Source organism: Mesoplodon densirostris, chromosome 19, assembly GCF_025265405.1.
Source record: "Mesoplodon densirostris isolate mMesDen1 chromosome 19, mMesDen1 primary haplotype, whole genome shotgun sequence".
Classification (NCBI taxonomy): Eukaryota; Metazoa; Chordata; class Mammalia; order Artiodactyla; family Ziphiidae; genus Mesoplodon; species Mesoplodon densirostris.
In genome coordinates this window covers 66,088,909-66,108,116 of record NC_082679.1, presented here as the reverse complement: position 1 = coordinate 66,108,116, position 19,208 = coordinate 66,088,909, and the positions used below count along the sequence as shown (strand labels likewise).

The 19,208-nt window shown below is 62.9% G+C and overlaps 3 protein-coding genes and 1 long non-coding RNA gene across 5 annotated transcripts; 2 read left to right on the top strand and 2 right to left on the bottom strand.

Moving 5' to 3' along the window:
* The first annotated feature begins 477 nt into the window (after nucleotides 1-477).
* VPS9D1 (VPS9 domain containing 1) lies at nucleotides 478-12,152 on the top strand. Of its 2 annotated transcripts, none has more exons than XM_060084459.1 (15): nucleotides 478-614; nucleotides 1,894-1,969; nucleotides 3,367-3,456; nucleotides 3,881-4,043; nucleotides 5,362-5,473; nucleotides 5,548-5,610; nucleotides 5,990-6,042; nucleotides 6,146-6,233; nucleotides 6,345-6,430; nucleotides 6,845-7,353; nucleotides 8,428-8,557; nucleotides 8,746-8,954; nucleotides 9,221-9,305; nucleotides 10,570-10,674; nucleotides 10,961-12,152. In XM_060084459.1, the coding sequence occupies exons 1-15, from the start codon at nucleotides 516-518 to the stop codon at nucleotides 11,052-11,054; spliced, it is 1,962 nt and encodes a 653-aa protein (XP_059940442.1). In that variant the 5' UTR covers nucleotides 478-515; the 3' UTR covers nucleotides 11,055-12,152. The 2 variants fall into 2 exon arrangements, with proteins under 2 accessions (XP_059940442.1, XP_059940441.1); XM_060084458.1 differs by having other exon boundaries at nucleotides 3,364-3,456.
* LOC132480341 (uncharacterized) lies at nucleotides 3,386-6,207 on the bottom strand. The gene is made up of 3 exons (XR_009530638.1): nucleotides 6,130-6,207; nucleotides 5,267-5,649; nucleotides 3,386-4,036 (listed from the first exon to the last, which is right to left on the bottom strand). It is a non-coding gene; the product is annotated as an uncharacterized LOC132480341 (long non-coding RNA).
* On the bottom strand, nucleotides 11,620-15,252 carry LOC132479704 (uncharacterized). The gene is made up of 2 exons (XM_060083193.1): nucleotides 14,740-15,252; nucleotides 11,620-12,809 (listed from the first exon to the last, which is right to left on the bottom strand). The coding sequence occupies exons 1-2, from the start codon at nucleotides 15,250-15,252 to the stop codon at nucleotides 12,627-12,629; spliced, it is 696 nt and encodes a 231-aa protein (XP_059939176.1). The 3' UTR covers nucleotides 11,620-12,626.
* Nucleotides 14,349-19,206, top strand: SPATA2L (spermatogenesis associated 2 like). Its single transcript, XM_060084474.1, has 3 exons — nucleotides 14,349-15,030; nucleotides 15,250-15,553; nucleotides 17,376-19,206. The coding sequence occupies exons 2-3, from the start codon at nucleotides 15,251-15,253 to the stop codon at nucleotides 18,288-18,290; spliced, it is 1,218 nt and encodes a 405-aa protein (XP_059940457.1). The 5' UTR covers nucleotides 14,349-15,030; nucleotide 15,250; the 3' UTR covers nucleotides 18,291-19,206.
* Nucleotides 19,207-19,208: the final 2 nt, after the last annotated feature.

The window sequence follows — 19,208 nt, the reverse complement described above, 5'->3', positions numbered from 1 at the left end:
GAAGCGGGGCGGGGCGAGTGATGGGGGCGAGGAGGGTGAGGAAACAGGGATTGGACGGATTGACTGTGGGAGGGGAGTGGCGAGGAAAGGGAGGAGGGGAGGGGAGAAGCGTAGCGAGGAGGGGCGGGGCGACGAGGGGAGGAGCGGACTGAGGAGGGGAGGGGCGGAGTGAGGAGGGCGGGGCAGCACGGCATGACGAGGGCAAGGGGCGAGGCGTTCGCGGTTGCCCTGTCACCGACAAGGAGTGATGGTATCGGTAGTTGCACTTACACTGTCGTGGCAACTGCGGGAGGAGGTTATTTGAGAGCTCCGTCACCCCCACCTCCGCCCCTTCGGCTCCAGGAACGGACGGCGTCGCGCGTCGGGGGGCGGGGCTGCCGGAAGTGGCCCCACGCCGGTACCGCCTTTTCCGGCGGTCCGGGGCTCGGGCAGCACCCGCGCCCGCGCACGCCGCGTTCCGGTATCCGGGCCGCCCGCCCCGCCCCTCGGCCGCCACCGCCTCCCCCGCCGGCGCCATGGCCGCTGCGGTCGGGGACGGCGCGGTGAAACCGCTTCAATGCGCCATGAAGCTGGCCAACGGGGCCATCGAGCTGGACACCGGCAACCGGCCCCGGGTGAGGCGGGCGGGGCGAGGCGGGGGCGGTCGCCGACCCGCGGCCAGCCCGGTGGGCGTGGGCGAGGGCGGGGCTGCGGGGTGGGCGCCTCCAGGCCTCTCCGAAGGCTCCGGGGCGCGGGCTCGGGCTTCGGCCGTGACCTTGGACAGCTCCCGCCGGCTCCTGCCCTCAGTTTTCCCGTCTGTTCATCAAGTCGGGAATATGAGAAGAGGTGTTTTCATTTGTGAAGGGGACTCAGGAGGGTCCGTGAAGCAGCCCTCCAAAGTGTATCTGGCAGACAATCCCGTGTGTTTGTATAGTTTGGGGGCGGGCCCTGTAGCTTTAGTCAGATTCCCGAAGGGGACGGTATCCATAAGAGGTTAGCTGCGGCTTTCCAGTCGCCTTCAGAGCTTGTTTGGAAGGAAATGCCGGCGGGGGAGGGGTGTGGCTTGTCTCCAAGAACGAGTGTTAATCCTAAGGGTGGCGACCGCGTGGAAAAGCCGGCTGAGTCACACCGGGCCGCCCAAGGAGGGGAGGAGGCCGCGGGTGCCTCCGAAAGGCATTCCGGTCTTCCATCCGCTGCCTTCCCCAAGTCGGGATCCTAGGGCAGCAAATGCCCCCAAGTCAGAAATCCTTTCCGGAACCCATTTTATCCTTATCTGAGGTGTAGACTTAAAGGTGGGTAATTTGAGAACTGGGATGCAGCAAAACAAACAAAAAGCAAAGCACCATGCTATGGTTCCAAACGCCCTGAGCTCTGTTAGGGAGCCCTGAACAGGACGGTAGGGTCACCCTCTTGAAAATACTGACATTCTAGTGTCAGACTGCTGCGTGCCCAGGGAATACTTATTTTGGGGTTCGGGAAAGGATTTCCCAGAATCCAAGTCAGAAAGTGATTCTGAGATTTACAACACACTCCCCGATTCACCTCCCAGGAAATATTTTTTTCAAACCCACTGAGTGAATGGCCCCTGAGTTACACAGGAAGATAACTTGTTGCATAGAGTGGAAAATGGCAGCACCTGCCAAGGCTCCTTACCCTGGCCCACTGACAGAGAACCTCCGTTCCTTCCTGTACTGGAGAGAAAGGCAGTGACGCCAGCTTCAAGTCTAGAGAAGAGGGGTACTTTCCATGCCCCAGCAGAGCAGTTACCAGTGAACCAGCTCGGCCACTGCAGGTGTATCTCACAGATAAGCAGGCACCACTGTTCCTGTGTTTCCACAAGGGCACCGAGCAGGCATGATGGAATTGTGCGCCTCTACTGGCCTGACCCCTGCCATTTCTCTTCCCTGGGCATAGGAGGCATATACAGAATACCTGAGGAGCGTCCACTACATCTCCCAGGTGCTGCTAGAAGAAGTGGAGGCCTCCAAAGGTACAGCTCCTCCCAGGCCGGGCGGACTGTGGACAGCTTAGCCTTTGATGGGTCCCAGGGCCCCAGGCCTGGGGGTGTCCTGTGTCTTACCTGCCGGGCCATTAGTAGAAGGTGGACGGCTGAGTGCTCGGTAAGCATGAGCGCGACAGGGAGCAGGAAGAGCCGGCTGCTGTGACTTAGGGGATGGAGATGGGCTGGGACGTGACCAAAGACTGGACACTGAACCCCAGTCCAGGGAGGAGTGAGCTGCACGATGGTTGAGGGCTGGGGGCAGCATCCCAGCAGAGGGCGCTGCAAAGGCCCTGAGGTGAGAGTGGGTGCCCGACACAAGGGTAGGCTGGCTGGAGAGGGGAAGGTGCAGTTGGGGGCGGCAGGTCCTTGGGATGGGCCTGGGGTGGTTCTGGCACGAGGCGAAGCTCGTGGAGGCTTTGTGGGGAGAGGCCGGCATGGGAGCAGATCCTCCAGGAGGCTCCCACGGTGAGGACAGCAGCGGTGGGACTGCCTGGAGGTAGAAGGAGGGCTTGGGGCATGTTCTCTAAAGACGGGCCTCACCAGACACTCTAAGGGGACAGTGAGCTGCCCGGAGTCGGGGGTGGAGGGCCAGGGAGCACAGGAGGCAGTGCCCGAGGTGGCGGGAGCAGACGTGGGGGAAGAATTGAGGCCTCCGTCAGGAGCACCTGCTGCTTGAGGTGTCCAGCAGCCCGACAGCAGTCAGGGAGGGGTGGGAGTCTCCACCCTGGGGAGCTAGGGAGCTCAGCAGAGCTCTGGGCACTGGGAGGAGGGCACGGCGGGAGCAGCCGCGAGGGGTCGTCCTAGAGGAGAGACCTGCGAGGTCAGGGAGCCCTCAGAGAAGGGCAGGAGTGAGTGGGTGAGGGGAGTCCGCAATGGGAGTGATGTGGCTGAACAAGGGTGTGGTGAGGGTCTGGCCGTGAAGGGAGCAGGGCTGGATCAGGAGCTGGGGCTGGTGGGGTCCAGGAGAGAGTGTCAGGTGGCAGCTCCTACACGAGTGTGCTGATAGGAGCGACTTGCAGAGGGAGTGCAGAACAGAAGTCCTCCAGCTGCACCAGGGCTGAGCTTGGACACAGCCAGAGGGCGGGAGGTGGGTTTTGAAACTGTCTCTGTGAAACAGCCGTGCTGACTGCAGGGCCCACCTGGAGGAGGGGCTGTAAGTAAGGTGAAGCCGTCAGTGAGGAGAAAAGGCCCAGTTAGTTATAGAGAAGGCTCTGGTGGTCCAGGCGAGAGGACAGGACAGCCACACACAGGGCCAGCAGGTAAACCCAGGGCAGGTGGTCAGAGATGAGGAGGGAGTGGGCTCACCTTTGTTTCCATCCCAGCAAGAATCTGATTAGCGATGGGGGTGATGGTGACCACCCTTCTTGTCACTTGCTCCCCAGAAGCTGGGGAAACCGTGACCCCTGACACCTCGAAGATGCTGAAGCTGGCTGAGCAGTGTCTGGAGAGGGCCCAGTCGACAGCTGCCAAACTTGGTGGGTGTCCAGCAGAAAGCTTTCTTAGGACATCCCTCCCCCAAGTTTGCTTCTCCTTTTTTTTGTTTTTTTAAAATTAATTAATTTATTTATTTTTTAGCCGCGTTGGGTCTTCATTGCTGTGCTCAGGCTTTCCCTAGTTGCAGTGAGTGGGGGCTACTCTTTGTTGCGGAGCACAGACTCTAGGCACGCAGGCTCAATACTTGTGGCGCGCGGGCTCTAGAGCGCAGGCTCAGTAGTTGTGGCGCACGGGTTTAGTTGCTCCACAGCACGTGGGATCTTCCCGGACCAGCGCTCAAACCTGTGTCCCCTGCATTGGCAGGCGGATTTTTAATCACTGAGCCACCAGGGAAGTCCCAAGTCTGCATCTCCTTTGTGGAATGTCAGGCCCCTGAGCAGACCCTTGGCTACGTATGTCTTACAGGGAAAACATGCCTGAGGCCAGCCATGCCTGTGGCTGCCCCCGTCCCCTCTCCTACCAGCCGACACCGCCGGGTGTACTCAGATGAGGGAGGGAAGCTCTCTCCATTTCTGCCGCCTGAGATCTTCCAGAAGCTTCAGGTTGTAGAGTCACAAAGCTCTAAGAAGTAAGATGGGTCAGAACAGAAGGTGGGCTAAGCCTGGGTTTGGAGGCAAAGTGAGCTAACCACGGTGGATTTAGTCAAAAGGGATCCCGGAATGGAAATACCTGGTGCCTGGCAGAAACAAATGCAAATTGTCTCTGGAGCAAAGCACCTTCAACTTTCATAAAATGAGTGGTACACAGTCAAAGATAACCAAGTACAGAAAGAACCAAGAAACTGTAAATGAGCGGTAGCAGAAACAGACCTGCAAAGTCTTCAGATAGAGTTATAGGACACAGATTATAATACAATCACGCTTTCTGTATTTAGAGAAATAAAAAGCAAGTTTGAAAATACCTGCAGGGAACAAGAAACTATAAAATCTGACTTACAATAGGGGTCAAATAGAGTTTATAATAGGGGTCAAATAAGAACCAAGTAGAAACAAAATTAAAAATACTGAAATTATTTTTAAACACTAATCAGAAACAACAACAAATTATATTGTCCTGTAAACATACACACATGCACACAAAAAGAAGGGGACAAGTTTCAAACAGCAGAGTAGACACAGGTGAAGACAGAATTAGAGAATTGGATAAAAGGTTAAAAGATACCCTGAATGGCTCACACACACACAAAAAGACATGGAAGGTCTAACGGGTTATTGGAATGCCAAAGGAAGATGAGAAAGAAAATGTGAGCGGAGCATTATTTGAGGAGATAAAAGCCATTTTCTAGAACCGGTGAAAGACACTGAGACACAGAAGCCAGAATCCCAGCAGGATAAGCAAGAGGATGGGCTCTTCCTGCTGCTGCTGCCAGGCCTTGAGCCACAGCTGCACCCTGTCTCTGCACGTGCAGTTCTGGGGCAGGGCCAGGCACCAGACTTCCATCCCAGGATAGTCTTGTGTCCCCACGACGTACCTCCTCCCACCCATGAAAGCAGGAAGACGTGGGACCAGAAGTTTTGATGGTGAGGGGGCTGTTGGTGGCTGTTACCAAGTAGCTGTGAAACACCCCCCCACCCCCACCCCACTTTAATGGGTTGCAAACTAATCTAGCTGTTTGGCTAACATGGTGCCTTCACGGAGTTTCATGCTGTTAATAAACACGTGTGACTGGTGTGCATAAAGGTCTGGAATCCAGGCAGTAGGGCCATGTTTCAGGGAGGCAGGTGCCTCCCGCCCACCCCAGACCTCCTCCCTCCTTTACATTCCCGCCTGCCCCCATCACCACCTCCTCACCTTCCGGTCTCAGGGCAGGGCCAGGAAGGGACCTCAGGTGACCAGAGCGTTCCTGGGCTTCCTGGAGCCTGGACAGCAGCTTGTCACCATTCCAGGGAGCTGACACCCCTGGAGGAAGCCTCCCTGCAGAATCAGAAGCTGAAGGCCGCCTACGAGGCCCGGATGGCCCGTCTGGACCCCAGCCAGGCCATGCAGAAGACATCCCTGGTGAGCGGAGCCCAGGAGGGTCCGGAGTGAGGGCGGCGGGGAGAGTAGGCCTTATTCCACCCTTCCCGTCCTAGACCCTGTCCCTGCAGCGGCAGATGATGGAGAACCTGGTGATCGCTGAAGCCCGGGAGAAGACAGTATCCTTTCCGTCCATCCTTAGTGTGCAGAGGCTTCAGCTGAGGGAGGGGGCAGGGAAGTAAAGATGCCAGGGTTCAGGTGTGGAGACAGAGGTCTTCCAGTTTCGGAGACGCTTGTCCTCAGCGGGTGGTTCCTGCCCAGCCCCGCTTCCTCTCGCCTCCCGGCCTTTGCACAGGCCACCCTGCCCCTCCCAGCACCCACAGACTCCTCTCCACCCCTCAGGTCGACTAGGACTTGCCTTCCCTCCCTGAGCGGGCCTGGCCTCTGGCCCAGCCCCTCCTCCCACCCATCCCAACGGGCCCCGTGTCCGGCAGGGCGTTGGGACGCCGGGGGGTTCGTGCACGCCGCGTCAGAAGGGCCTTGACTCTGCCGCCCCAGCTGCAGAGGAAGATGGAGGAGCGCCGGCTGCGGCTCCAGGAGGCCGCCAACAGGTGCGTCTCCGCCTTCGGCCCCGGGACTACTGGGGGGGCCAGGTGGGGACTCCCGCGCCCGCCTGTCCAGCCCTGAGGCCCCCAGACCTGTCCTTTCTCCCAGGAGGTTCTGCAGCCAGGCTGCCCTGACCCCGGAGGACCGGGAGCAGCGGGCCCTCTACGCCGCCATCCTCGAGTACGAGCAAGACCACGTGAGTGGGCGGGGCGGGGCGTCCGCAGGGAGGCCTGGGCCCCTGGGCGTGGCCTTGGCTTGGGAGGAGGGGCTTCCCGCGGGCTCTCCCCCAAGGTCTCCTGTCCTGCAGGACTGGCCAAAGCGCTGGAAGGCTAAGCTCAAGAGGAGCCCAGGGGACCTGTCCCTGGTGACCAGCCTGGTCTCCCACCTGCTCAGGTACCGGCCGTCAGCCCCTCCCCCGGCTGCAGGCTGATGGCGGAGGAAAGGATTAAGAAGGAGAGAGGAGCGAGGCGGTCTGGGGTGACCGCACGGGCAGCAGGCCACGCTGGCTCTCTCGGAGGCCCCCGCCTGTGACCCCGGGGCCGCCTGTCCGTGGATGGCCTTTCATGGGGCTTCTGGCTTCTCAGAGGGGTGGGACAGGCCTTACCTGCAACATTCAGCCGCGAGGAATAGTCCATGCGTCCCTTCTCTGAAATCCCTCACGGCGGGGCCACGTGGCCGTTGGGTGGGGGTCAGATAAGGGCCTCGCAGGCCGGCGGGCCTTCTCAGCCCCCGGGTCACCCAGCGAGGGGACTGCAGCCCCAGCCCGACGGCACTGCCTTCACACGCTGCCTCTCCCCCCACTCACAGCGTCCCCGACCACCCCATCTCGCAGCTCCTGAAGAAGCTCCAGTGCGCGGTGTACCGGGCGCTGTACCCCGTCGTGAGCAGGGGCGCCGCCTCGGCCCTGGGCTGCCGTTCCCTGCCCCCCGACGCCGACGGGCTGCTGGATCCTGGAAGCCGGCGGCTCCGGCCCTCTCAGAGCCTCTACTGCATGCCCTCCCCGCCGGAGCCCAGCCCAGCCCCAAGGCCCACAGACGGCGCCTCCGCCAGCGCCCCCATCCCCCCACCCCACCCCGGCAACCCAGACAGAGGGGCAGACGGCAGCCCCGCGGGGCCTCCCTCACCCCTGGCGGACACTTCATCCGACCTGCCGGGCAAGGACAGCTCCTTCGGGGACCTGGAACAGTTCTTGGCTACTCCTGAGAGGAGAGGCCGGGGCCCTGGGGGGCGGCCTGAGCCCCAGCCCCCAGGGGTGAGGAAGGAGCCGTTGCTGGAGCAGCTGAAGGGCACCGTGCAGGACATACACGACGCCATCGGTGAGGCCCGTGCCGCGGGCCGGGTGGGCGGTGGGGGAACTGCGCCGTCTGAAGCCCACGTCCTCGCAAAGCTTGTCAGAGGCCTCGGATGGGCCCGGTCCGGCGGAGCCTTCCTCTGGGTGGCATCCAGGCCGGCCCTGCTCTGCAGAGCCCTCCCCTGGGGCCACGTGTCCAGTTTAGCAGAGAGGCACACACCCTGCCCCAGAGAGCAGCTGGGGCCGGCAGTGGCCAGGGTCTCCCTCCATCCCTGGCTGTCTCCTCACGGGGCCACACGGGGAGGACAGCCGGGTCCGTTTCAGTCTTGTGTTTGGGGGAGGGTCTGCCGTCAGAGCCTCTGGCTGCCAGGTGGTCCTAGCTGCCCCATTAGGTCCGACCCCCACCCTTCCAAACCCAGGGCTCTAGGTGTGTGCGGCCTGGTGGCGGCTCATCTTAGGTTTTTCCGTTTGAGAAGAGTGTGTGGGTTCCGTAAGGAGCCCAGGGTGGCAGGGGGTTCACATCCCTTCCAAGGAGGAAGGCTGTCAGGGTTTCCTAAGAACCAGCGAGAGAGGCCCAGCAGTCAGGGCCCCGTGTTGTCTGAGAGACTCTGGGTGAGCACCCCCTCCTCCCCGGTGCGGGGCGGGTTCCCTCATCTCTCTGGGCCTCAGATTTCTTGTCTTCAGATATGCTTCTGACGTTCCTCTGGGTGCCACAGTTTGGGGTACAGACCCTTTTCAGAAAGAAGCTGTCTTATGCCCTCCCTTCCAGGCTTGTCTCCTTGGCCCCCTGGGGGAGCTGCATATGACCCTGTGACCCCCTAGGGATGAGGGCCCCGACTCCCTGCACCACCCTGCGCCGCAGCGTTTGAAGTGGGGGGGGGCAGGGCCAGGCAGAGCCCCTCCAGCTGAGCCGGGAGCTACCTGTGGCTTAGCCCATCCCAAGGCTGGCTCTGGGGTGGCAGGGAGGGGCAGGCAGGTGGGGACCCTGCCTGGGCACCCCAGGTTGGCTGCGGGTGGGAGAGGCCTCCAGGGGCTGCCAGCGGGGCTGGAGGTCCCAGCGGTCCCCACAGTGCCGCTGTACCGGCTGTGCTCCCGGCAGACAGGCTGCTCTCGCTGACCCTCCTGGCGTTTGAAGGCCTGAACACGGCCGCCTCCAAAGACCGCTGCCTGGCCTGCATCGAGGAGCCCTTCTTCTCCCCGCTGTGGCCCCTGCTGCTGGCCGTGTACAGGTACGGCCCTGCCGCGTGTGCATCCCTGAGCTACCTTCCTCCCAGGCCTCCTCAGGTGTTGCGCGTGTGCAGGCGGTGCCACGCGCACCCTCCCACGGTTCGGGGCGTGGCCAGCTTTCCCCAGCCCCGCCCCTGTCCCCTCCCGGGCGGGGCCCTGGGCCGCTGAGCCTGGCCTCTCTCTGCCCCAGGAGCGTTCACCGCCTGCGGGAGGCCGCCCTGAGCAGGAGCATGGAGCTGTACGGGAACGCGCCCCCGGCGGCCGTCGGCGTCCCCACCAAGCTCCTCCCCCGGGACCCCGAGGCCACGGCAGCTGGCGCCTACCCCTACTGTGCCGCCGCCCAGGAGCTAGGGCTGCTGGTCCTGGAGAGCTGCCCCCAGAAGAAGCTGGAGTGCATTGGTGAGGGGGGGACGGTTTGGTTGGAGGGAAGGGAGAAGGGGGTCAGATCAGACAGAGTCCCGTCCCGGAGTGCGACTGGAGCCTGCGCCTTCACCCCTCAGCGGCAGGCCCTTCTCCTGTCCGCTGGGGGTGTGTCCCGTGGGACATGAGTGGTGATCGTCCAGGCTCTGCGCAACCCTGCACGCGATGGGGGTGGGGCAGTGCCCGGGGCCGTACCGGGACGAGATCCCCACCCCCTCACCCAAAGCCTGGCTTTTGCGACGCAGTGCGGGCCCTGCGGGTCATCTGTGCCTGCGCGGAGAACTACTACCGGGCTCGCGAGGCTGCGCCCCAGCCGGGCATCGCCGCCATGTGAGTCCCAGGAGGCCGCGGCCTGTGGTGGGGACTGGGCGCGGGAGGGGCTGCCTTCAGAGGCCAGGGGAGCGGGAACCCTTCCACCCAGGCCCTGGCACTGGGACCTCGGGTTCCCGCCCGGCGCCTGGCCCTGCTTCTCCTTGAGGAGAGTGTGGCCCATTTCCACCAAAGATCCCGGGCTCCAGCCCTGCTGACGAGACGGTCCAGCCCCTTGCTAACCCGGTAGCGTGCACACCCCCTCAGGTGCACACTTGGGGAAGCCGCCCCGGTCCTGTCCTGGGGAAGAGCCCGTCCCCTGTGCTGAGCCCCAGCCTGGGGTTCCTGCACTGCCCCTGCCCCAGCCTCCTGAGGTGGGCGGGGATCTTTCCCACCTGGGTCCTGCCTTATCTCACCTGGATGGGCCTGTAGCCAGCAGCGTCCTTCCCTGGCCCTGGCGCCCACCTGGGGCTGGCAAACCCTCACCCTGTGCCAGACACTGGGGTCGCCCTGAAAGCACCTGTCCTTGCAGCCGGCTGGGTGGGCTGCGGGGTCAGGTCAGGGGACCCACCTGGCTCTCACTGGCCACCATCACTGTTGTACCATCTGGTCTCCGAAAAAGTTGCAGCAGGTGAAAGGGCCCCAGGACTGAAAGTGTTTCCAAGTCCCAGCTGCAACCCCACGCTAGCTCTCTCCTCAGGACATCCAAGGAGCGGGGGGGCACTATGTGTCCCTGCAGGCGTGTGGCACCCAAGGAGGTGGGGGCAGGAGTCCCTGGTTGGTCATCAGGTTCAAACCAGCCTGCCTCCGTGCTCCTTGCCGAGAGTGCTGGCCCGTGGGCCCTTCGCCAGGGTTTTGAGCATCCCCCAGGGCCTCCCTCGCTCACTTAGGTGCCTCTTGCGGAGGGTCTGGGGTACCTGGAGTGGCACGTGAGTGACCCTGACCCCAGGAGTGAGCAGGCTGCCTGGGACATGGGCTATCCTCTCCGTCATCCCGTCCCCGGGCTCGGGCAAGCTCACAGGAGAGCTTCACTGTGGGGCCTCCCTGGTCCAGCCCTGGGCTCTGCGGCACAGGGTCCCCGTTCAGGATGGCCTCAGCGATCCCCCAGCCCCCTGAGGCCGGCGGGCAGGAGAGGCACAGGGATAGCATCCAGCAAGCCCAAGGCTGCTCCAGGGACCTAGCTGGGAGGCTCCAGGAACCTAGCTGGGAGGCTCCAGGGCTGTGGGGATTGAGCAGCGCCCCCGGCCCCTGGAGCCTCCTGGCCGGCTCTGCGTCTCCCCAACAGTGGCGCCGACGACCTGCTGCCCATCCTGTCCTTCGTGGCGCTGAGGAGTGGCCTCCCCCAGCTGGTGTCGGAGTGTGCAGCCCTGGAGGAGTTCATCCACGAGAGGTGGGAGCCTCAGGCCAGCGTGGGGGCTGAGCTCGGGCTCCCACCCATGCACGGGGCCCACGGCCCCTCTCCCTGCCCCTCACCCAGCACGCCGCCCAGAGGAGCCAGGGGGCCATCCCCGGAGCAGCGTCTGCCTGGGGAGTGGGCCGTCCCCCAGCCCAGCACCCTGACAGCCCGTGGGACCTCAGCATCCAGGTTCTGCCCCGCAAGGGCAGGTGCCCCTTCCAGAACGTCGGGGTCTCCTTGCACCCCTCCAGTGACAGGTGCTCGTGCCACCTCCGTGCAGGTACCTGATCGGAGAGGAGGGCTACTGCCTGACGTCACTGCAGAGCGCCCTGAGCTACGTGGAGCTGCTGCCCCGGCGGGCCCTGGGCAAGTAGCAGAGGACGGGCTGGCCGAGGACTGGCCCAGAGGCACCTGCATGGGGCGGTGGGCTGGCCGAGGTGGGGCTCTCGCCCCCGCCTGACATCAGCCCCTAGGGCTCAAGGAGGCCCCTGTGCTCCTGATAGGATGGGGCTGACCCGAGTCAGCTCCCAGGAACCAGGCCCTTCTCTTTCCTGTCCCCACCTGTGAGAGGCCCCGTGCAGGGAAACTGGGCTCCCCTGGGGCCTGCGCACTCCAATGGCTCAGTCCGCTGATGCCCTGCAGGCCCCGCAAGCCCAAGGACAGAGGGGCCGTGGGCCTGACCGAGGGCAGGTCTGCTTCTCTCCCTTCCCGTCCCCCGTGACACGCGGAGCCTGAGCCAGGTTCTTGCCTGAGTCGAGAAGAGAGCCTGTCACCCCACAAGAGGCCTGGGGCCCAGGTGGGTTTAGACTGTGCTGTTTATTTATTGGTCACTGACCACTGTGTCCCGGAGACCCAGGCGTCCCCAGGGCACCTGCCCACGTGTGGGAGCTCTGAGCCACACTCCCACCCTTGGCAATGGGCATGGACATGCTGAGACCCCTGGAGAATCCCCTCCCCCGCTCAGCCCCTTCAGGGTCGGTGTGAAGCCAAGGGTCGGAGCCTGCCGGTAGCCCCCCCACCTGCCCGCCCTGACTGTTACAGGCCCCTGGGCAACCACTCACCCAGCTGGAAATAAAGAGGTCACTGCTGTCTCGGTCAGCGCGGTTCACCTGCTCCCCATCCCACTGGCTGGGCGGAGGCCTGGGCAGCACAGCCACTCCCAGCCAACCAGCCAGAGCCAGACGGTCCCAGAGGCCCCTGGGACCATCGCCAAGCCCAGCCCGCCTCCCAGACCTCTGCCCAGGAGTGGGATCCGTGGGGCTGCTCGTTCTAGCACTGGACACACTCTGGGGGGCCTAGCAGGTTGGCAGGGTCAGAGGTCATCACTGGGCAGGATCTGAGCCCGGACCACTTCTCCCGAAGGGTTCCCAGGAGTCATGTTGCTCTCCAGGTGGGGAACACACGCAGGTGGCCCGGCCCCAGCCCCAGGCAGCATCTGTCACCACGGCAGAAGGTGGTGTGGGAGCAGCGTGTGGGGTCCCCGGGGAAGGCCCAGCTGGACCTGACTGTGTGTTCTGTGCACACAGTGTCCCAAGGCTGTGCGGGAACCTCGTGAGGAAAGTGAGGCACAGAAGGGGAAACGCCTTCTCCAGGCCACACCTCCCGGTGGCAGAGCTCTCTTCGAGCCCAGCAGGTTGACTCCAGAGGCCAGAGGGGGCCGGGGACGTGACCCCAAGGGCAGGCCAACCCGAGTTCCGGGGGCAGCTGCCTCTTGGGAGCCTTTGTGGGCAGGGATCCCCTGCCCACCAGCACCCCAGGAACGACAGGCGGGCACCCGCCTGCTCACCCTGCCCTGCCCTCAAAGCCCTCAGTCCCTGAGTGCCTGCCCTCTCCAGAGGAAGCCCCCCAGTCCTGGACACGAGGCCCAGCCAGCCATGAAGCCTGGGGAGGATGACCCCCCTGCTCCAGGCCCTGGCGGTCTCAAGGATGGGATTTTAAGCCCCCTTTCATAGAGCAGGTGGACGATGGAGTGAAGCCTGACCGTGGGCGCTCCTGCTGGCTTTGGGGAGCTCTCTGGAGGCGCTGGTCAGACGGCCTTCCTGCTGCTGACTCTGGGCCAGTCCTTCAGCCTCTCCCAGCCTACAGCCTTCCATAAGACGGTGAGTGATGGGTTCTTCACACAGAAAATCCTGCAGATCAACAAGAAAAAGGCAGGAGCCCCAGTCAGAAAAATAGCAAAGGCTGTGCACAGGCTGTCTTCAGAAGAACTTTAAAAAGCTCATCAGCATAAGAAGAGGTGTTTAAAGTCATTTTAAAAATCAAGAAATGCAAATTAAAACACAAGACAGACCTTCCCTTGCACTGAACTGGTGAGGATGAGAAAGCTGGATGAGGAGAGTGGTGCTGCCTGGGAGACTGGACGCAGCCGCACGGTGTGCAGCGTGCTGGGCGGTGGTCCAGGGAGCTGCAGTCCTGGCCGAGGTAGGTATTAACTGACCCTCCCACCCATCTGCTCCGCCCGGTTATAGCCCAGGGTCACAGGAGGACCCCTACGCAGCTGGCGCTAAGGCAGTGTGGCATCCACCCGCCTGCTGTGTAACAAACCAGCCCACTCACTGGCTTAAACATGCGACAGCCATTTGCTTTGCTTGTGAAACTCCCACCTCGGCAGGGTTCAGTGGGGACATCTTGTCTCTGCCCCACCTGCAGCATCAGCTAGGTCAGCTTCCAAGTTGGGGTGACCCAAGATCAAGGGGTTGGGGTCAGCTGGAGATCTGTCTACACGTCTGCCATCAGCGAGGGCCTCAGGGCTGTGGGAACAGCCGTGGGAGGCCTGCATTCGTTTCCTGTAACTAGCTACCGGGGAGCTTAAAACAACAAAGATTTACTCTCAAAATCCTGAAGTCTGAAGTCAAGGCGTCCACAGGGCCGTGGCCCAGCAGAGTGCTAGACCAGAACCCTTTCTTGCCTCGTCCAGCTCCGGGGGCTCCTGCAGTCTCTGCCTGTAGCTGCAAGTCTCTGCATCCATCGTATGCCTCCTCCCAAAGTATGTAACCTTCCTCCTTACAAAGACATCATTCTGACAGGGCTTAGGGTCCACCCTAATCCAGTCTGACTTCATCTTAACTTGATTATATCTCCAAAGATCCTATTTGCAAATATGCTCACATTCCCGGGTTCCATGGATTTTGGACATTATTCAGCCTTCATTATTCGGCCCCTTCATGCAGCTGCTTTCCTCCCAGTACGTGGCTAGGTCCCAAAATTGAGCGTCTCAAGACAACAAGGCAGTTTTACGACTTAACCTGGAAAGCCAGGCAACATCACTTCCATTCAACGGGTCCTCTATGGGACTTCTCCTCTACGGGAGGACGGTGCGAAGACCTGCCCAGGTTCGAGTGGCGCTGAGACGGAGACATGCTCCCTGGAGTAGCACACAACAGTTAACAGCAAACACCTGGGGCCACGCAAACAGCGCTCAGAGCAGGAGCGGAGAAGCAGGGCTGGATACAGAGCGGAACATCGGACCCGGTGCCTGGAAGCGACTCTGACCTAGGCAGAAAGGCGCCTTCACGCCACCTCAAAGAGGCCCGGCGTGCAGATTTGTTTTTTTTGGGGGGGGGGAGGGTGCGGCGCCCCCAGCAGTGGGAGCGCGGCGTCGTAACGACTGGACCGCCAGGAAAGTCCCCTGAGGTTGTTTTTTTTTTTTTTGCGGTACGCGGGCCTCTCACCGCCGTGGCCTCTCTCGCTGCGTGGAGCACAGGCTCTGGACGCGCAGGCCCAGCGGCCACAGCCCACGGGCCCAGCCACTCCGCGGCACGTGGGATCCTCCCGGACCGGGGCACGAGCCCTCGTCCCCTGCATTGGCAGACGGACTCCCAATCACTGCGCCACCAGGGTTTGCAGTTTTAAATCACGCTGAAACACCCGGCCAGCTTCCACCTGGAGCGGGGGCCCCGCCAGAGGGCGGCTCGACCCCTCTCCCTCCCTCCCAATATGGTCAATCCCGTTAGGCAACGACAAGGGTCCCGCCTCTGTTGGGGTAGCCCCGCCCCCAGGAGATGGCCCCGCCCTGCGTCCGGCCCCCGCTCCCGGCAGGCGCACGAAGAGCCACGGTACCTGCTTCCTCGGCACCCTGGCGCTCCCGAGGGTCCAGTTCGGGAGGTCGGCGCCCGCCTCGGTGGGAGCGTCCGCGGTGCGCCCCCTGTCCTCGGCTCCGCAGGCCGTAGTTTGTGCTCCCGGGCCCTCACCAGGCCCCGCCCTGTCCACGTTGGCGGAGGGGGCGGTGCCCGAAGAGACCCCGCCCCTAACGTCACGGCCGAGGGGCGGGCCGGCCCCGGCGGAAGCGAGTTGCTGCTGGAGAGGCCCGAACAGAGCAGCGGGCGCTCGGGGACTGCTGGTGACAGACAGGTAGGGCTGTCGTCCTCCGGGCCCACAGCACGATCTGGGCAAGGGGGTCTCTGCTCGGGAAGGGAGACGCAGGTGGCGCACGTCTCCAGGGAAGGGGGTGCTGTAGATACCAGGGGCGCACAGTTGGTGGAGGACCTGTGGATGCAGGCGGGGCCTCTGGAGGCGCGCAGCGGGCAGGGAGGGGTCTCTGGGTCCTGATACCCTATTCCCGCCCGCCAGCATGGGCAGCAGCTCGCTGTCCGAGGACTACCGTCTGTGCCTGGAGCGCGAACTTAGGCACGGCCGCGCGGGCGTGTGCGGGGACCCATCGCTGCGCGCCGTGCTCTGGCACATCCTGGTGGAAGACTTCGACCTGCATGGGGCGCTGCAGGATGACGCGCTGGCACTACTCACCGATGGCCTGTGGGGCCGCGCCGACCTGGCCCCTGCGCTGCGCGGCCTGGCCCGCGCCTTCGAGCTGCTGGAGTTGGCCGCCGTGCACCTGTATCTGCTGCCTTGGAGGAAGGAGTTCACCACCATCAAGGTAGGGCGCCGAGCCGAGCGGGGGCCCCTGCCCAGGCTCCTGGGGGCTGGCTACCATCGGGACGGTGGCTACCGTGGGCATAAGGGATTTCAGGTGTCCTCAGAGGCTGATAGATTTCAGAGAGCTCGGTGTGCTGAGGGGTCCTGGGCATGTTGGAGCATCTCTTGGCCGAGGTTCCCCTTTGTACTCCTGGGGCTGAGAACATGGGGTGGGTGGAGGTCACCTGTTTGGATACCTGCCTTCCAAGGGGGATCCTGGTCCTTAAAGCTTGCATTGCTGCCCTCCCCCAAGTGGCCTTGTGGCCCCAGTTACCATAGAAATCCTAGGACAGGCACACGGGAAGGACTGGGCATACCAGGGTCACCCTAATCTCTCTAGGAGAGATTTGTGGCTCCATTTGTGGAAGAGAACATGGGATGGGTTATGCCCTATGAAGTAGGCAGGGGCTGGGGGTTCCCCTGCATGTCCTAGTGGAGCCGGGCTAAACAAGAACCTAGCTCACCCCCCAGCCTGGGTAGAGCTGAGCCCAGGGCCAGGCCCCTCCAGGTGAGCTGCAGGCTGGCAGGAGTGGGCAGGCTGCCTTGTGCTCTGAGCTAATTCAGAAGAGTGGGAAGGTAATGATGTCACTGGGCACGTGGGCGTCCGCCTCCACTGGTTGCCATGGCAGCAGCAGCCTCTCTCAGTGAGGTGAGCCTTGGAGCCCACTGCTCCACTGGGACACCTGCTGTTCTGAGGTTCTAGGACTTTCATTCATCCATTCAGACCAGAGGGCAGGATGCAGCCCCATGGGGGGCCAAGAGCAGAACAGACAGGCCTCATCTTGAGATGCTCATGGGCTTCAGCACTGGACAGACCTGGATGGGGTCTGCTTCTGCCGGCTCTGTGGCTTGGGGCAAGTTACCTAATCTTTTGCAATCCATCCCCTCCTCCATGAAGCAAACACGAGAACAGTCCAGTGCAAGGTCCATTGTGAGGGGTGAAGGCACAGCCCTGAGAACAATCTTACACACAGCAGTGCCCCATCTGTGGAGGTACTCTCATCAGCTGTAAGCAGAGGTACACTCACAGGGTCCCAGAATCAAGGAACTGTAGACACGTGAGAGACAAGTGATCACCATCCTGGGAACTCTTCTAGTTCCTTTGCAGCCTGGAACCTCCAAAAACAACAGATGTTCCATCCGTGTGGTGGAAAGCTGCACAGCTGGAGAAGTGAATACCTAGGCCTCTGTCGTGATAGGGAAAGCTCTCAGAAACTGGAAAAGCAGAGTTTAGAATGAGGCGTTTAGGAGGCTACCTGCTCAGAGCAAATAAGCACCTGTATTCTTTGTATGACCGCTCTGCAGGTACAACCCCCACAGGTGAGAGGAGGTGGAGGGGACCCAGAGGGCAGCGAGATTTCTCAACGTAGGGGCTCTTTATTTTGTTCTATGATCCAGGTGAAATGTGTTAGATTAAAAAATTGTGATGCCTGGGCCTACCTCAGCCAGTGAGAACAGAGTCTCTGGGGGTGGCCCTGAGCACCTACGGTTTGTTTTTGGCCGCGCAGCTTGCGGGATCTCAGTTCCCCGACTGGGGACTGAACCCAGGCCCCAGCAGTGAAAGTGCCGAATCTTAACCACTAGGCCACCAGGGAACTCCCAGCATGTCTGTTTTTAAACAGCCCCTCTGGAGGGAGTGTCAGCACATCCCAGATGCCTGGGGCCCTGCCACCCCCTGGGGTGAGGATGGCGGCCCCCAAAGCCGGCCACTGCTGGAGTGCAGCCGAGGCCGGGGCAGGTCTGCAGGAGGGTGGCCTGCCGCCGACCGGCCCCCTCCCTTGCAGACTTTCTCAGGGGGCTACGTGCACGTGCTGAAGGGCGCACTCTCGGAGGACCTCCTCATCCAGAGCTTCCAGAAGATGGGCTATGTGCGCAGGGACAACCACCGCCTCATGGTGGCCGCCCTGCCCCCCGCCCGCCAGCTTGTGCAGGTGGCCCTGGGCTGCTTTGCCCTGCGGCTGGAGTGTGAGATCCTGGGCGAGGTGCTGGCGCAGCTGGGCACCAGCGTGCTGCCAGCCGAGGAGCTGCTGCAGGCGCGGCGGGCCAGCGCGGACGTGGCCTCCTGCGTGGCCTGGCTGCAGCAGCGACTAGCCCGCGAAGAGGAGCCGCCACCTGTGCCCCCCCGTGGCTCCCCGGCCCGGTGCCAGGCCCGGCTGGACCTGTACCGGGACCTGCAGGAGGATGAGGGCTCAGACGAGACCAGCCTATACGGGGGACCCTCGCCAGGCCCCGACTCACCCCCCTCGGAGCTCGCCTGCCAGCCTCTGTTCTGGGAGCAGAGTGCCAGACTGTGGGGGGCGGGGGGCGGGGCCTGGGAGGCTGAGGCCAGCAGCCCGGCCTCGGAGGAGGAGCCCGAGGCCGAGGCCTTCTCCCTCCTCTCACTGCGCCAAGAGCTGCTCAGTCGGCCCGGAGACCTGGCCGCCCCCCAAGCCCCTGGAACCCCTGAGCAGGCCAGCCCCCCACGAGTCCCCGAGCCCCCTGGCTACCAGACACACAGCTGCCTGGGCCCTGGCGCCCTCCCCGCCCTCTGCTGTGACACGTGTCGCCAGCTGCACACTGCCCACTGTGCCGCCCTGGCCACCTGCCGCCCGGGCCACCCGCTGCGTGCCCTGCACGGAAACCACCAGCGGCGCCTGTGGCTGCAGCGAGCCCAGGTGGACGCCTTGCTCTACGATGCCCCTAGGCCCGCCTGGCCCTAGGCCCGGGGCTTTCTGGAGACATGTTCCGCGGTGCTTTTCTGGGCCTCATCCCTCCTCAGGCCCGGGCCACTGGCCACCCTGCCCCTCCTGCCCCCCAGGGGTGCTGAGCACAGTGGCGGGTCGGGGGGAATGGAGTCTCAGCCCTGCTATGTGAGAGGTGGGGGCCGTCTTCCTCGGAAAACTGCCGACCCACCCCCAGGGAGCACCCTCTCCCTCCTCTCCCTCCTCTCCCACCCCTCCCCGGCCCCACCACCGCAGCTCCTGACCTGCTCCCTGCAAGTGCCCAAAGGGGTGCTCCACAGAGGAGTGTCCTTGGGGGCTCAGGTGACCTCATGAGCCCTGGAGCTTTGCTAAGACCATTCTAGGGGCTCTGCCAGGTGCATGGCTGACCCGGCTGAGGGGCCCTGGCCCCCCCATGGGTGTCACAGACCAGCACTGAATGAGGTGAGTGCTGGCCTGAGACCAGCACCATCGGCTCCAGTCAGAGCTGGGCGGGGAAGCTGAACCCAAGGACAGAAGAGAAATGATCTAGTCTCCAACCAGAGTGAGTGCCCAAGAGTTCCAGAAAACAGCAGGCAGGAGACGGGGAGCCATGGAGCCTGAGAGGCCGTCACCCAACTTCCGGGTGGAGCATGGGGGCTTCTGAGCAATCACTACCCCAGCAGCGTCCCTGCTACATCTTCCTGCTGTCCGGTTTCGGAAGGCAGGATGAGAGATCTCCAAGGCTCCCACCCCAGAGCCCACCTGGGTCCAGTGGTAAAGGTGCACCAGCTGCCAGCCGCCAGCCTGCTTACAGGGCTGGAGGGGGTAGGTCAGCCCACCTGGGCCTGGGGCGGGGCCAGTCTTGTGTGTGGCCCATCCTCCCCATACCTGTCCGTCACGCGAATCACAACCTCAAAGTACATTAAAGGACGCTGG

Excerpts from the sequence above, each read along its gene's own strand:
- VPS9D1 (XM_060084458.1), top strand. The coding sequence starts at position 516 with ATGGCCGCTGCGGTCGGGGACGGCGCGGTGAAACCGCTTCAATGCGCC. Across the intron at positions 5,611-5,989 it reads CTGAAGCCCGGGAGAAGACA|CTGCAGAGGAAGATGGAGGA; the intron begins GTATCCTTTCCG and ends CTGCCGCCCCAG. Across the intron at positions 7,354-8,427 it reads GGACATACACGACGCCATCG|ACAGGCTGCTCTCGCTGACC; the intron begins GTGAGGCCCGTG and ends TGCTCCCGGCAG.
- SPATA2L (XM_060084474.1), top strand. The coding sequence starts at position 15,251 with ATGGGCAGCAGCTCGCTGTCCGAGGACTACCGTCTGTGCCTGGAGCGC. Across the intron at positions 15,554-17,375 it reads AGGAGTTCACCACCATCAAG|ACTTTCTCAGGGGGCTACGT; the intron begins GTAGGGCGCCGA and ends CCTCCCTTGCAG.
- LOC132479704 (XM_060083193.1), bottom strand. The coding sequence starts at position 15,252 with ATGCTGGCGGGCGGGAATAGGGTATCAGGACCCAGAGACCCCTCCCTG. Across the intron at positions 12,810-14,739 it reads CCAGGGTGCCGAGGAAGCAG|GATTTTCTGTGTGAAGAACC; the intron begins GTACCGTGGCTC and ends GTTGATCTGCAG.